The 15493-nt window shown below is 37.9% G+C and overlaps 1 protein-coding gene and 1 pseudogene across 2 annotated transcripts; both read right to left on the bottom strand.

The window, feature by feature from the left end:
• Positions 1 to 880: 880 nt before the first annotated feature.
• LOC108844829 (putative F-box/kelch-repeat protein At4g35120) lies at positions 881 to 2054 on the bottom strand (annotated as a pseudogene).
• A 3137-nt stretch (positions 2055 to 5191) lies between these two features.
• Positions 5192 to 6594, bottom strand: LOC108844014 (dormancy-associated protein homolog 3-like). 2 transcript variants are annotated; one of them, XM_018617201.2, is made up of 3 exons: positions 6404 to 6594; positions 6112 to 6273; positions 5192 to 5631 (listed from the first exon to the last, which is right to left on the bottom strand). In XM_018617201.2, exons 1-3 carry the CDS (start codon positions 6516 to 6518, stop codon positions 5522 to 5524), a joined length of 387 nt encoding a protein of 128 aa, XP_018472703.1. In that variant the 5' UTR covers positions 6519 to 6594; the 3' UTR covers positions 5192 to 5521. The 2 variants fall into 2 exon arrangements, with proteins under 2 accessions (XP_018472703.1, XP_056856154.1); XM_057000174.1 differs by having other exon boundaries at positions 5192 to 5640.
• Positions 6595 to 15493: the final 8899 nt, after the last annotated feature.

Here is a 15493-nt window from a genome sequence, read left to right on the forward strand (position 1 = left end):
AAAACATACTTTTCGACCCAAAATAAAAACTTTAAACTATTTCTTCATTTAGTAGTGTACTATGGCTTTGGTTAAATCATTATCATATTATTTATACAAAAGACATATGTCATGTGTACAGTCTATATACAGACTTATAATATGCACAACCACTTATAAATACAACTGTTAAATTGTGAAAAAAAAGCCGATCAATAACTTTCTTTTCCTCTTCTGTTTGTCGGAAAATATAAAAAAGAAAAAAATATATATGTTTTTGCAGTTCATATGTTAAAAGAAGATACCTCCTCTGTTTTTTAAAGATCCATGTTCTAGGAAAAAAAATTGTTTTAAAAAGATACATTTTTTTATTTTTCAATGTATTATTTAATGAAAATCTGTTAACTTCAAAAAAAGTAATTATGTTTATTGGATTTTTATTGGTTAAAGATTGTGGAAAATTGTTATTCACAAAAATCAATGCATTTTTAATGTGATTGTCTTAATATATGTGAAAAGTCTAGAATATGTATCTTTAAAAACAGAGGGAGTAACATGCAAAAACAATTCAACACCAATTGCAACAATATTTATTCATATAATAAGATTCAGACTAAAGTGAATAATATCATCTTAATTATAAGAAATATAGCAGGTTGGTGAAATCAAATACTCCCTCTGTTCCTAAAAGATGGTTGTTATGGAAAAAAATTGTTTTTAAAAAATGGTTGTTTTATGTTTTTTATGAAAAAATTGTAAATTTTAAAAAAATTAATTGGTTTTATTAGATTCTTATTGGCCAAAAGTTATTGAAAATTAAAAATTGCAGAAAACAATAAATTTATTATAGTGATTTAATGCGTTTTTTTAATATATATGAAAACAAAGTCTATCTTTTAAAAACAGAGGGAGTATCAGTTTCAAACCGAAACCGATAGGCATCTTGAGAGCTTAACTGATGTGTGGACTGAACCCAAAACAACATTGCACCGTTCAACCTTCCCCCACAGATCACTTGACGGACTCAAACGCTCCTCCAAGCTAATCACCGCACACCAAATACTCGTGTATTCCTTGTAACGCCAATTCCACTGATGCCATATAATTACCAGTTTTCCATCATGGTTAACTAACTGAACCGTTCTGTAATTATTAGCACGTTCCAAGTATATATGATATAAACCATACACCACTGACCACTTTCCATTCCTTGGGTCACACCACATGAACGTACGGTCACGTTCAGCAAATATTGCACTTCCTATAACGCACCAAGGTCCATTTATACGTCCTAGACCCACAAACCCCGCCTCTTGTACCCATCTTTCTTCATTCGGATCATATGCGTAGTTCTTGTTGTTGTTGTTCATGGTGAAAGCGTATAGCCTTCCTCCACAAACCACACTTTTGTACAACTGGACGTCATCATCACTAGGAGGCTTAGGCAATGGCTTCCAAGTCTGAGTCTTCAGGTCGAAAACCTCACCCCGACTCGTCAAATATTTTTTTGTCTCTGTGCATCCTCCGATTACATATATCTTCTCATCTAAGAAATAAGACCTTGCGTGTTTCCTTGCCACCTTCATGTCGGGAGCACGACGCCACGTGTGACTCCGACAATCAAGAACTCTAACGGCTCTGGTCCGCTTGTCCTCGTTGCTTCCTCCTATCTGGTAGATTTCGGAATGGACGGCTACAGTGGTTGAGTTTAACCGGTCGGGTGAATACGAGGAAGAAAGTCTTACAGGTCGTAAACTGAATTGAACGGGTTTGAAACTTAACTGACCCTAACGGAAGTGGAGAGTGGACCAGCTATGATAGCTGGAGGGATTGGGTAGCCATAGACCCACGTAGAGGCGAGCTTCTATGTTACCGATTAGGGATCGAGCAAAGTAGATATCTGGAGAAGAGAGAAGAGAGTTGAAGTTCTTGGAGACTAAACAGAGGGAACGGTAGTGAGATTTCGAGATCCGAGCTAAGACGTTCACAATGACGTCATCTGGAATTGATGAAAGCGATGGAGACTTCGTCTTCTTATTTTTCTTACGAGGTGGAGCTATGGGATTATTCGTCATGTGTCCTCAAGAGTTTTCTGTTTCACTGTTGTAAGCTTCGTCTTCCACTAGGTTTTAACTTTAATAAGTCGTTAAAACACAACCCTATAAATAAAAGAAGATTGACCCTTTTCCTTGTTGAAAAATAAAGGGCTTTAACCTTCTTTATTTATAAGCAAGTCCCCGTATTAAAAGTAATATACCAAACTGGCATACCAAAAAAGAACACTAACTTGAACCCCGGTTTGAAGATTGGTTTGAATCTGTAGTATGAACTAAAAAAAACATGTAAAATATAAAGATTTGACTTTTTGTTGTTGAGACTTGAGAGAGAGGCACTTACCCTTTTATTTAAAAACAAGTCCTCTCATTGAAATGAAATAGTAAATCCACCCCTTAAAAAAAGATTCAATAGAACCACCGGGGTAAATATTTATTCGAATATAATGAAGAAAGTAAATAAAATATGGTTAAAATAAAAACATTTCATCCATTACAACTCGTCGATAGAAAATAACATAAAAGGATATTGACTGGAAAATTGGTTGTTGGTGGTTGGTAATAACTTATGATTTTATGTAGAGGATTTGCATTAGTGATAAGATCAGTTCATGTTCCCTTAAATAAAACCAGCACTATAATTTCGAAGCTTTATAGTTGTACTAATAAATCAAATGAAATCAGTGGTTACGTTATTTCAAGAAAGACAAAATATGCTTTTATCTGATTCTGCAATTAATGTGGTTCCTAGCGGATCACTAACACGTAGACAAATCGTTTAAGAAAATGCCACTCTTTAGGATCGACTCATACAGTTATGTCTTAGCTAAATCTATGAATCCCATTAGCATCATCCAATTTTACTCCACATAATCAAAAATCAATCGTTTGTGTATACATTAAATCTACTCTCTTTAGATTCATCCAAATTTACTCCACATGATAAATCAGGAGTAAGTCTAAGGGACATGTATATGATATCAAAATTTTAAATATAAGTAACATGTACATAGATTGTAAGAACATGTAGTCAAGGTGGCGGAGCCACATAGACTAAGTTGGGGGCCACTGAACCCACCAAAATTTAAAATTTTAGTGTAAGTTATTAAAACTCAAGCTATAAGCCCCCACTCTAAATATTTAAGTTTAGTGTTGATGACCCCAACAAATATATATTCTTGCTAAGGTTTTAGTTCAGTATTTTGTTTCTGGTAAAATTTGAGTTCAAAATGTTCTATCTTTAAAATATTATATATAGAAATATACATTTATTTTATGAAAATTAACCTATCGAACTACCACTAAAATAAACTACAAGTCTACAACCATGATAAGATCAAAGCTGGAAGATGACTAAATCACCGTACAGTATATCATTTGCTACGTTTTAAGAATCAAAAGTATTGTTTCATCTGATAAGCTACAGAAGTGGACATGTTAGAAGGCAGTGTAAACTCAAATGAAAAGAAACAGCTTAACAAACCTTGAAGTCAGAATCTAGAAAAAGCTTTACAACAGTCAGAAGAATGTATAATCTTAACACACATGAACACAATCATATGGTATGATACGAAGCAGAGTTACGCATAATCTACGAAGCTCACATTTTGCATTGGATAGGCAGGCACAAACTATATATGAAGCTCGTTAAAAGGCAAGTAGCAAACACAAAAAGTAATCTATTGTGCAAATAACTAAAAGTCTAGAAGAAAAGAGCATCAGATAACTACCTACACAAGCAGCAGCAGGAAGAAGCAAAACAAATCAATCATCAGTTCCATCAGTCCTTCAGTACCAACATGATCTTGGTTAGGCACTAACTCTTGTCCCATATGACGCTGCACAAGTCACGAAAGATCAGACATAATCATGATTAGTCTTCCAACTTTTGTTATTAATTATATTATTTTTAACTAGGTGATTTTTTTAAAAAAATTACAAAATAACTAAACCGTAATAATTAGTTAATATTTTTATACAGTTAGCAATATTTTAAAAAGACTTAAAATTATTTATGTTTTTACTTCAAATAATTTATTATATTATCATACAAGTGTTCACAACCAAAATGAGTACAGTATCCATTGTCGTCTTCAAGTGTAAGAAATTAGGTTTGTCGATGAAGATGTGGTAACTGACGACATGGAAGGCTTACCTAGACCACCTCTGTCTCTCTCGCACAGATTCATGTTTCAATGTTTTAGTGATTAGTGTTACTTTTTTTTGTGACTTTATATGTATCCATCTCTGGTTTGAAATTTTTCCCAAGGAGTAGAAACAATGATACATTTGTTCATAAAAGTAAAAGTCCACTTCCAAGTTGGAAAAAAAAAAGTTGGAACAATACTTAACCTTATCAGCAACTTTTCAGTTATCTATGCATTGGATCGATCGGAAGAAACTGAATTTATTTAATGATTACTGCTACTAGGACAGGTGAGTCTAATCCAATTACATCTTACTAAGTTATTTTACACCTCACAGAAAGATAGGTAAGGTGTTAAGGAAGAAGGTGCTTTATGTTGTAAAGAAGGATGCTTCACCTGTGCAATGGTCAGCCAGACTAAACTCAATTTTGTTAAAAAGTATTTGTATGGTTCATATCAAGTTATCTCATATATAGATATAACACTATCCACATCAGAGGCCTTGCAATCTTCCTCAACTAAACACACTTGGCCATTTGTCAATTACTTTATTTTTCCAAGTTAGGATTTCAAAATTTCAGATTGGGGATAATGTGTCAATTCAGGAAAAGTTTAAAGTGTGTTTTTGCAATCATTGTCAAAGTTTATTTTTGCTTTAGGATATAGTTTTTTTAGAAAATGAATATTGCCTGAGACTCTCATAGCCTCGTAGGGATGAAACAAAAACAAAACAAACCAAACCGAAATATATGTCTCAACTATTGGCATAAAGTTTTTATTAACCCAAACAGAACCGAAAATCAAAAGTGTTTATTAGTTTGTTAAAAAAAATAAATTAAACTAAATCAAACACAAACTAAACCAAACTAATTTTTTATTGATTTTGGTTAAAATTTTTAGAACCAAACAAACAAAACCGAATTCAACTGAACCCGAACTGCCAATTCCTAGACTTTTGATGTCCACGGAAAGCATAGTGAAGGGTGTACTGGATCAGTGGATAAAAAGAAGTGACATTAAGCATCTACTTATTTTTATTATCACTCCAGCAAATATGTACAGACACGTAGAAGCACTGCGATAGCGAGATGACATACAGAAAAAGAAATGAAAAAAAAAACAGAGACGTATTCACAACACACACACACACAGAGAACAAACTCATACACGCACAAACACACAAAAAGAGAACCTCTTTAGGCCTACAAACGGAAGAAACACGAACTCTGCATGCAAGGAAGGACCACTTGATTGATGTGTCGTCTAAACGAAAGCGTGTTGGGGTGGGGCTACTCCGTTCTTTTTCTTCTTCTTTCTCTCATTTGAGTTAGAGATTAGAGATCACAGGCCGTAAGTAGGAGGAGAGTTCCTTGGTCCATTCTCTGATCCTGCTCCCTTATCGAACGCGTCCGACGTCGACCTTCTCCTAAACCGAAAGGGTTCCTTTCCTCCTGCGTTTGCTCCGTTAACATTCCCAAAGGTTCCAAGTTCGTTAGTACGAAAATTCATATATACATTCACTTCAAACCATAACATGTCTTAAAGTCCAAATCTATGACCAAGTCTTTTAAGGGGACATGAACAGCCACGAAAATAGTATGTTACGTATATATCACAACATTTGACAAGATATGGTTCGCATAATTCAACAAATTTAATTTTCAAAAAAAAAAAAAAAATTCAACAAATTTATCAGTCAAGGGGCAAGAATAATCAACGATATCATAGATGGAGTTCACTGTGTCACACATCTCATCTTATCAAGGAGCATGCTGCATGCATCGCATAAGTCACAGTGTCAACATGCTACTCCTCCTATCAGAGTTTTTTTTACCGTATGGACGAAAATACCCTTAAACGTAATCAGTGAGTGTACTATTTCACCTAACCAAATGATTAACAGAAACAAAGTGGTAACTAATAAAACTCACCAGAGAAAGGAGATACCGGTGGAGTTGAACCAGCCGGTGAAACCGGAGCTGAACCGCCTTGGTATCCTGGTGGTTTTATTATCATGATGCTGCGTGTTACCTTCACGGCCTCCTCTGGTGATACTTCACCGTACGATCTCACGCTTCCACCGTCCGATTGATCTATAAGAACACCAGATCGAAGATCAGGCCATTGATACTTTTTTTTCACGTTAAAGATTTATTAATTTTTATATTTTCAGTTATAAATAATGATCAACCACCGGTTCAAGATAGCAAAAACACGGCGTACCATTGCCGGAGCTAGGCCGGAAACTGAAGGTATGGTGTCTCCGAAGCTTGCCAAGGCCGTTATCTGGCCGAGGACCAGCGACGGTATCATCCCAGAGATGATCTAGTAAGCCCATGAATCAAATCAACCCTAATAGTTTTCAAGAATCTGCAAATTTTTTTGGTCGCAAGTTATGTTTCTTTCTTCTCACAAGCGTTGCAGAGAGTAATGGTTTTAAAGACGATAGAGAAGATCTCGTCCGTTGATCTTAATCTGACGTGGCGCTCGGATCTTTCTTCTCACAAACGTTGCAGAGAGTAACAACTTTAAAGGCGATAGGGGAGATCTCGTCCGTTGATCTTAGTCTGACGTGGCGCTTGGATCTGAGCTTTCGCAAGGTGGATAAGGTCGATTGGAGAGTCAGAATTTCGTCTCACGTGCCCGCATCTCTCGCTTTCAGTTTATTTACGGTATCACCCTTATCATTATCTAGTTTGAGATCAAAATACCACCCCGATTTCCGGTTATTTACACTGCTACCCTTTCCTAGAATCTTAGCCGCCAGCAACAATCGGACGATATATGGGCTTATCTTTTCTGGACGCATTAATAGGCCCAAAAAGACTATGGAACAGTTTGTTTCTTTGTTTATAGAGAGCACCACAAAATTTTGATTAGAGTCAACCGAGCCCTCTGTGTCCTTGTGCAAAACTCCGAATCTGATACAAGCTTGTTGGTAGCACGACCTAAAGGCTCTAATTGCTGGAAAAATAGTTAAGTCGCCGAAAAAATTAATTAAACTGCGAAAAAAATTTAAAAATTTGCGGAATTGTGGAAATACATATTAAATTAGTTAAACTATTTTATATGGTATTTAATTTGTTATAATAAATACAAATATCAATAATTAAACTAATTATTACAAAATATGAAAACAATTAAATTTATTTAAAATATTTTAGTTTTCCTTATAAAAATCTAGCTTATTTCTAAATATATTTAATAATAGATTAACATTTAATAATATACAAATTATAATATAACTTATTTACAATATAACTATTTATCATTTTTAAAAAATTGTTGCTATGTATTTTAAATTTTAAGATAATATTAACATATAATTTAATAATATGAAAGTGTTGATTTGTAAATTTTTCCAACCATAATCTAATAAAACTTACTTTTCCACTTAATAATTTTTTTCTTTATATTTTTGTCAGCAAAAAAACAGATTTGCATTTTTCATTATTTTTTCATTTCTCAACTTTTGGTTGACTGGTAAAATATTCGTGGAATCGTTTCACATGCCATTCCGACATTCCGCAAATATACCAATGAAAGCAAAAGTACTATTCACTCAGAAAAAAACAATCTTCAGACAAAACATCAAAGATCCTGATCCTCCTCGTCCGAGGATGAGACATCCGAGGATGAGACATCATCTTCCATCATCTCTATTGTTGAGACTTGGAAACTGCAGAAGTGTTCAGCCGAAACAATGTTGGTCAAGTTTTTGAAGGAATGGCGGGTTTACTCTGATAACTGAAGGATGACGTGGCTCTGGCAGATTAATCTATGTGGAGATAAATATCACAAGTCAAGATAAACGTCAAGTGAAGATATTCCTGTTGAGAGATTCTAGGGAATGAGATGTTAGATTGATAGTTATCTTGTAACAAGATCAGATCGGCTAGGTATATAGTAGACGAGTCTGAGTCTTGGTTAGGGACGTTTTTATTGAGAGAAAAGTGGTGTGTTTTTGAGAAGAAGAGAGATTGATCTCGTTCTGGTTCTCAAGTGTTTTAGGAGTTGTTCAGTGTTGATTCACAGGTTGTGAAGTCAAGTAAAACTGATTAAACAGATTAGGTGTAATTTGTTTAAAGAACTTCTAATAAAGGTTTTGATTTGAAGCTTTATGATATACATCTGTGCTCTTGGTTTTTCATTTGGTATCAGAGCGGGAACCTACTTAGATCCACAGATCTATAACAGGTAGAGATCCTGAGGTGAGCATGGATTCATCAAAAGAGCTTATCGCTGTTCAGAGGACCTTCATGCTTGATGAGAATAACTTTGGACATTGGAAAGTAAGGATGAAACAGAGGTTGAAAGGAATCGAAGAAGATGTGTGGACGGCAGTTGAGACAGGCTGGAGTGAACCAACTGTTAAGACAGAAGGTGATGAATTCATTCCAAAACCTAAAGAGACTTGGACTGACACGGACAAGCTGCAATCGAAACACAATTCTAAAGCTATCTCTGAGATCTTCAATGCGATCAATCCAGAACAATTCAAACTTGTTCAAGGTTGTGTCTCTGCTAAGGATGCATGGGATACTTTAGTTGATTACTACGAGGGTACCTCTACTGTCAAGAGAACTAGACTGGATCACTTGGCTGCACAATTCGAGAATCTGAGAATGTCTGAAGATGAATCAATTACTGTTTTCAGTGCCAAGCTAAGTGCGATTGCCCATGAAGCTACTGTGCTGGGTAAGGAATACAAAGACAAGAAGCTGGTGAAAAAGATGATTCGTTGTTTGCCAGAAAAATTTGCTAACTACAAACCTCTACTGAAAGTTGGGATGAACACTGATGATATGAAATTCTCACAGCTGGTGGGAATACTTAAAGCAGAGGAGATGGATTCAGGCGGAGAGCCAACTAAGAAAGGTAAAGATATTGCCTTTGCTGCTGAAAAAGAGGAGGACAAGATAAAAGTTCTTCATGATACTTTGAATCAGAAACTGGAAGATAGCATGGGTTTGCTAGCACGAAATTTTAAGAAGGCACTGAGGAAAATCGAAAGGGGACAAGGTAGGAGCCAAGGATATCAACGAACATCAGACTCGAATGGTGAATGGAAAAATGACAAGGAAAAAATCTGGTTTTAGAAACACAAGAGGTGATGGAAACCAGTCCACAAGGAAACGAGAACTTCAATGTCATGAGTGTGAAGGATATGGGCACATCAGATCAGAATGTCCACTAGCTAAGCGCAAAGAACTCAAGTGTTCTGAGTGCAAGGGTTTCGGCCATGTCAGGAGTGAGTGTCCAAGCATGACAAAGAAAGGTGAAAGATCAATGCTGAGTTTCAGTGACACTGAATCAGAAGGAGATGATGATGATGACAGGATGATGAACTTGGTGGCATTTATTGCTGAGGAAAGTGACACCAAAGCTGGTGAGGAATCAGAATCGGATGATGAGGAAATCGATCCTAAGGTTGAGTATCGGAAGCTGTATGACAACTGGGTCTCTATGAGTAATGACAATCTCAAGCTACTCAAGGATAAAGCCATGCTGGAGGCTCAAGTCAACATACTAGAGATGGAGAGATCAACTGAAACTTCAAAGTCTGTGTTGCTGAAAGAAAAAGGGCTGGCGTTTCCTGAAACTGTGGAGGAAATAAAGATTAGAGAGCTGGAGTCGAAAGTTGCACGATTGGGAGAACAGTTGAGTCTGGAAGAAGAAAAGAACAGGAATCTGGAGTCAAATCTCAGTGAAAATCACAAGAGAATTCGGATGCTGAACACTGGTACAAAAGAACTGGATAAGATTCTTGGTATAGGACAGTCACCAAGTGTCAATTGGAGACTTGGTTATTGTGGAAAAGAGATGAGGAAGATTCAGTCACCTGCAACTACAAGTACCAATTCTACTGTTTTCGTGCGATCTCAAGAAATAACAGCAAGAGTACCTGCTAAAGAACAATCCACTGCTATCGAGAAGCAAACAGAGAGGTCAGATCTTGGAAACAACAGGATTTTCAAGCGCAGTTGCAATTCATGTGGGCAACAAGGCCATATTGCTAAGTTCTGTTACGAACGGTATTTTAACATACGGAAAGCTTGGAAGAGCGGTGTGAGCTATCCTGATCCAAGAAGATATGGTTGTGTCTGGGTACCTAAATCGGTGCTGTATGCTAGAAAAAATGAAGAGGATTTCGACGATGAGTTTGATGTCATCTGTGACATAACCCAAGTGAAAGATGACAGAAGTGCTGGATCAAAGATTAATGTCAGTAATGAGATCATGAATGATACAAATCTCAAGTGCTTTATGTCGCGATTTGAACACAAGGAGGAGACAGTTGACTATCTAACAAGCTTGGTAGCTTACATGTCTTCTGAACAGTCTGACTTGACGCCATGGTATTTTGACAGCGGATGTTCAAGACACATGACTGGCACACGACAAGTCCTTACCTCTTACACTGATATAAGTGGTGGAAAAGTTACGTTTGGTGATGGTGCTAAAGGAAGTGTTCGTGGAGTAGGAGATGTCAAAGATCCAGATCAACCAGATCTTGTGAATGTTTTCTATGTTGAAGGGCTGAAAGCTAATCTAATAAGCATCAGTCAGCTATGTGATGAGGGCTTGAAAGTCTGGTTTACAAAAACAGAGTGCCAGGCAATAGATGACACTGGGAAGGTGATTCTTGAAGGGATCAGGTCTGGTAATAATTGTTACATGTGGAGACCGTCTAACACCTGCTTATCAGCTACAGACTCTCAACTTGACTTATGGCACAAACGAATGGGGCATATGAATGTTAACGGAATGCAGAGAATTGTCAAAGCTAATGTTGTAAGAGGAGTGCCGAAGCTGGAAGAAGCATCAGGGTCAGTGTGCAAGGCTTGCTGTCAGGGAAAACAGATAAAGGTACAACATAAGCAAGTGAAAGAGATCACCTCCAAACGAGTCTTGGAATTGGTTCACATGGACTTGATGGGACCCATACAAACAGAAAGCATTGGTGGACGCAGATACATATTTGTGTTGGTAGATGATTTCTCTCGATTTACTTGGGTGAGATTTTTGAGAGAAAAATCTGAGACATTACAAAGCTTCAAGATGCTGGCTCTACAACTGTCCAACGAGAAAGGCAACATTGCTCAAGTCAGAAGCGATCATGGAGGAGAATTTGAAAATCGTGCGTTTGAAAAGTTCTGTTTGGAACAAGGCATTAGACGTCAGTTTTCAGCCCCCAGAACTCCTCAGCAAAATGAGATTGTTGAAAGAAAAAACCGCACTCTACAAGAGATGGCTAGAGCAATGATGCTTTACAATCAAGTTGAAACCAGATTCTGGGCAGAGGCAATCAGTACAGCATGTTATATCATCAACAGAGTCTATGTCAAGCCTGGTACGAAGACTACACCTTATGAAATATGGAGAGGAAAAACGCCAAATTTGAGTCATCTTCACATATTTGGGTGTATTTGCTACATACTCAACGACAGAGAGAACTTGGGCAAGTTCGATTCCAGAAGTGATGAAGGAATTTTCTTGGGCTACTCTACTCACAGTATGGCCTTCAGAGTCTACAACAAAACCACCAAAATGGTGACAGATGCAGTGAATGTTGTGTTTGATGACAGAGGTGGACGTACTGTAGAAGAAGTGAGACAAGATGAAAGTGTGACAATTAATCCGAATGGAAAACTGTCCAACAGCGATGATGTAGCATCAACAAGTAGACCGCAACACAATAAACAGCAAGTTCCTAAGAATCACTCAGCTGACGATGTGATTGGAGAAATTGATGCTGAAAGAGTGACGAGGAAACTACAAATCAATTTCAAAGAGATGGTCAAACTGGCGTGTTTCATCTCGATGATTGAACCAAAGGATGTCTATGAAGCATTGGAGGACGAGTTCTGGACTGAAGCATGTCACGAAGAGCTTGAACAGTTTGTCAGACACAAAGTATGGGAGCTTGTGCCTAGACCAAAAGGAGTAAATGTGATTGGTACAAAGTGGATTTTCAAAAACAAGATAGATGAAGATGGAAACGTGGTAAGAAACAAGTCTAGACTGGTGGCTCAAGGATACTGTCAAATAGAAGGAGTGGATTTCGATGAGACCTTCGCACCAGTGGCAAGACTTGAATCCATCCGATTGCTCCTGGGTATTGCTTGCAAACTGAACATCAGATTGTATCAAATGGATGTTAAAAGTGCCTTCCTGAATGGACTTCTGCAAGAGGAAGTATATGTGGCTCAACCCAAAGGCTTTGAAGACCCAAAGTTTCCAGATCATGTTTACAAGCTGAAGAGAGCACTATATGGTTTGAAACAAGCCCCTAGGGCATGGTATGAACGACTCACTCAGTTTCTACTGAAAGCTGGGTTCAAGCGAGGAAATGTAGATCGGACTCTATTTATCTTGGAGAAAGACCAGGAGATGCTTGTAATGCAAATCTATGTCGATGACATACTCTTTGGAGGAACAACTGAGAGTCTTGTGAAAGAGTTCGTTCAAACCATGACAAGTGAATTCGAAATGAGTATGGTGGGTGAACTCAACTACTTCTTGGGATTACAGATTAAACAATTGGAAGATGGAATCTTTGTGTCTCAGAGTACGTATGCAAAGAATTTGGTGTCTAGATTTGGATTACATTTGTCCAAGGAAGCTAGAACACCTATGAGCACAACGTGTAAGATGTGCAAGGACGAGAATGGTGTGAAAGTGGATGAGAAGTTATATAGAGCAATGATAGGAAGTCTGCTGTATTTGACTGCAAGTCGACCTGATCTCAGTTACAGTGTTGGAGTGTGTGCACGCTACCAAGCCAACCCTCGCGAGTCACATATGAATGCACTCAAACGAATCATCAAATATGTGAAGGGTACAGTGAATCTGGGCATGTTCTACACAAAAGATACTAACACAAGTTTGGCTGGTTTTTGTGATGCAGATTGGGCTGGAAGCTTGGATGATAGGAGAAGTACCTCGGGTGGATGTTTCTTCTTAGGAAACAACATGGTGTCTTGGCATAGCAAAAAGCAGAATTGCGTATCACTCTCCACAGCTGAAGCTGAGTACATTGCACTTGGTAGCTGCTGCACTCAGTTGCTGTGGATGAAACATATGCTAGCAGACTATGGTATGAATTCTAACCCTCTTTTGGTTCATTGTGACAATCAAAGTGCAATAAATATTTCAAAAAACCCAGTGATGCACTCAAAGACAAAGCACATTGCTATTAGATATCATTTTGTTAGAGATTTGGTTGAGGCTAAAATTGTGGTAATAGAGTATGTTTCATCAGCAAGACAATTGGCAGACATCTTCACTAAAGCACTTGATCTAAACACGTTTGTGAATTTGCGTAAAGCAATTGGTGTATGTGAAGTATGAGCAGCTGTGACCATGAGGGTTGATCAGGTGTAAAGGGATAGACAGGAACAAATAACCGAGAGGCTCTTGAGTTTGCTAAAATCCTAAAACCTCCTGTTGGCAAGTCATGTGTAAAGAGGGCTACTCATCATGCATTAGTAAACTCAGATCACTTTGGGAGTTTAGGCTGAGAGACCATCAGATGCTTAACTTGAATATGGATGCTATCACATTTATAGTTGAGTTTCATAAGCGTCTGATGTGTTCAAGAATGAAGGTCAACCAGGTTGGACATGGACGATACAACGTTTTTGTTTGATCCTGATCTCTGTCCAGACTTGTGTTCCAAGAAAACAGCTGTCGGTAGATTACTTCGAGCTACACAAAATGAAAAATGAAGTGGAAGAAAGTGAAGAGTATCTATGTTTTAGCAGTTTAAAAAAAAAAAAAAAAGGGAGACCACTGCAAGGTCTGAAAAAAAAAATGAATCAAATCTAAAGTAATTCAGCTTTGAGAAGTTTGTTTCAGCGAGAAAGACACTCTTCTTGGGTTTGGGTATCACAATACTTCAACTTGAGTAGATCACTGTCTGGATTGAACTCTACAGGGTAAGCTGTTTTTTGGATTATCTCGGTCAGAAGTGATAAGTTTCGTGTGTATGATGATGTGAAGACTAGTGCACTATGATCAAAGTGATGAAAGCTGTTGTTACAGCCGTTGCGGCGAGCCAATGGGTTGATTTCTCATGTCTTACAGTTCAAAAATAAAAACCTCTTGGTTGTGTGTTCCTGTCGAAACTCTGAGTACTTGCTAAACCCTCCTCTGGTCAGAAAGTTGATTGTACATAAAGGCTGTTCTCATTGCTCTGCTTAATTCTGCTGGTAAACTTACTCTTGTATAAATCCACGAGTGTCTTGATATCTAAAGAAATTGTCAAAAGTTGATTTTAGTCACTAAGATTGGGTTTTTAGATAATATTGTGATTGCTGTGATATTCTAACTATGTGCGGCCCAATTGTGGCAAGCCCAAGATGTGGTTAAGTGTTTCTTTATAGGTTGAGCTCAAGGGAAAATCAAAATCCACATCTCTTGGCGATATCTCCAAAGAAAAAAAAAAAACATGAGTGACGAACCGAGGGCTAGAACTCGAAGGCAAACCATGGCAGCCATGATTCGAAAAATTGCAAGAAACCCGACAACTGTATCTCCTGAGAAGATCGGGTCCTCAATTGTGGTGGATTTGGCTGAATCATCCGCACGCAAGCCAAGACGAGCACGAGCCGGTCAGAGATCAAATCCGGTAGCAATCGATGAGGTTGTCGCTCATTCAATGGCTGAATTTCAACATGATGAAGTCGCAGACAGCGAAGATGAGGCCATTCGAGAAGGGTTCGACCAAGATGACATCATGCAACAAGAGAATTCGGGTCAAGAGACCAACATGCAGCAAGATCTCCTAGGCGAGGATGGTGGAGATGAAGAGATTGCGGCTGAAAGTGAAGATGTGGAACCTGAATTGGTGGAGACTGTCGGAGAAGAGGAGTTCGTGTATGAGGATTTGGAGCTGCGGATTGAGAACATCAGAACTCAACACCAGGCTAAGCTTGCAGCATCTTCTGGGATTCGAACCATGAAGCGTCGACCGTTCAGTGCAACCTTCTATACGGCAGCTGCAAGTGCTAGGTATGAGCATCTGACTTCTAGAACCGTGTTAATTCAGCGATTCCTGCCTGAGGTTGATTCCGATCTGTTAGAAGCTAGAAAGATCATTGAAAAGGCTCAGTTGATGTACACGGTTATGGATGTCCCGAACTACACGAATGAAGTTGTGTTGGAGTTCTATGCGAATCTTGGTAACATGATAAAGCGAGATGGAACGACTTGGGTGTTTGTCAGATCTCACATGTATGAGTTTTCTCCATCTCAGATCAATCGAATCTTTAAAACTCCGGATCAAGATGGTGACTTTCCTCGCAAGCC

The sequence above is a fragment of the Raphanus sativus genome, unplaced genomic scaffold (assembly GCF_000801105.2).
Source record: "Raphanus sativus cultivar WK10039 unplaced genomic scaffold, ASM80110v3 Scaffold2387, whole genome shotgun sequence".
NCBI classification, from domain to species: Eukaryota; Viridiplantae; Streptophyta; class Magnoliopsida; order Brassicales; family Brassicaceae; genus Raphanus; species Raphanus sativus.

Bases quoted from the DNA above. Each gene is read 5' to 3' on its own strand.
- LOC108844014 (XM_057000174.1), bottom strand. From the start codon at position 6,518: ATGGGCTTACTAGATCATCTCTGGGATGATACCGTCGCTGGTCCTCGG. The intron at 6,274-6,403 runs GTACGCCGTGTT...GTGTTCTTATAG, and splicing joins CCGGCCTAGCTCCGGCAATG to ATCAATCGGACGGTGGAAGC. The intron at 5,641-6,111 runs GTGAGTTTTATT...ATGTTAACGGAG, and splicing joins ACCGGTATCTCCTTTCTCTG to CAAACGCAGGAGGAAAGGAA.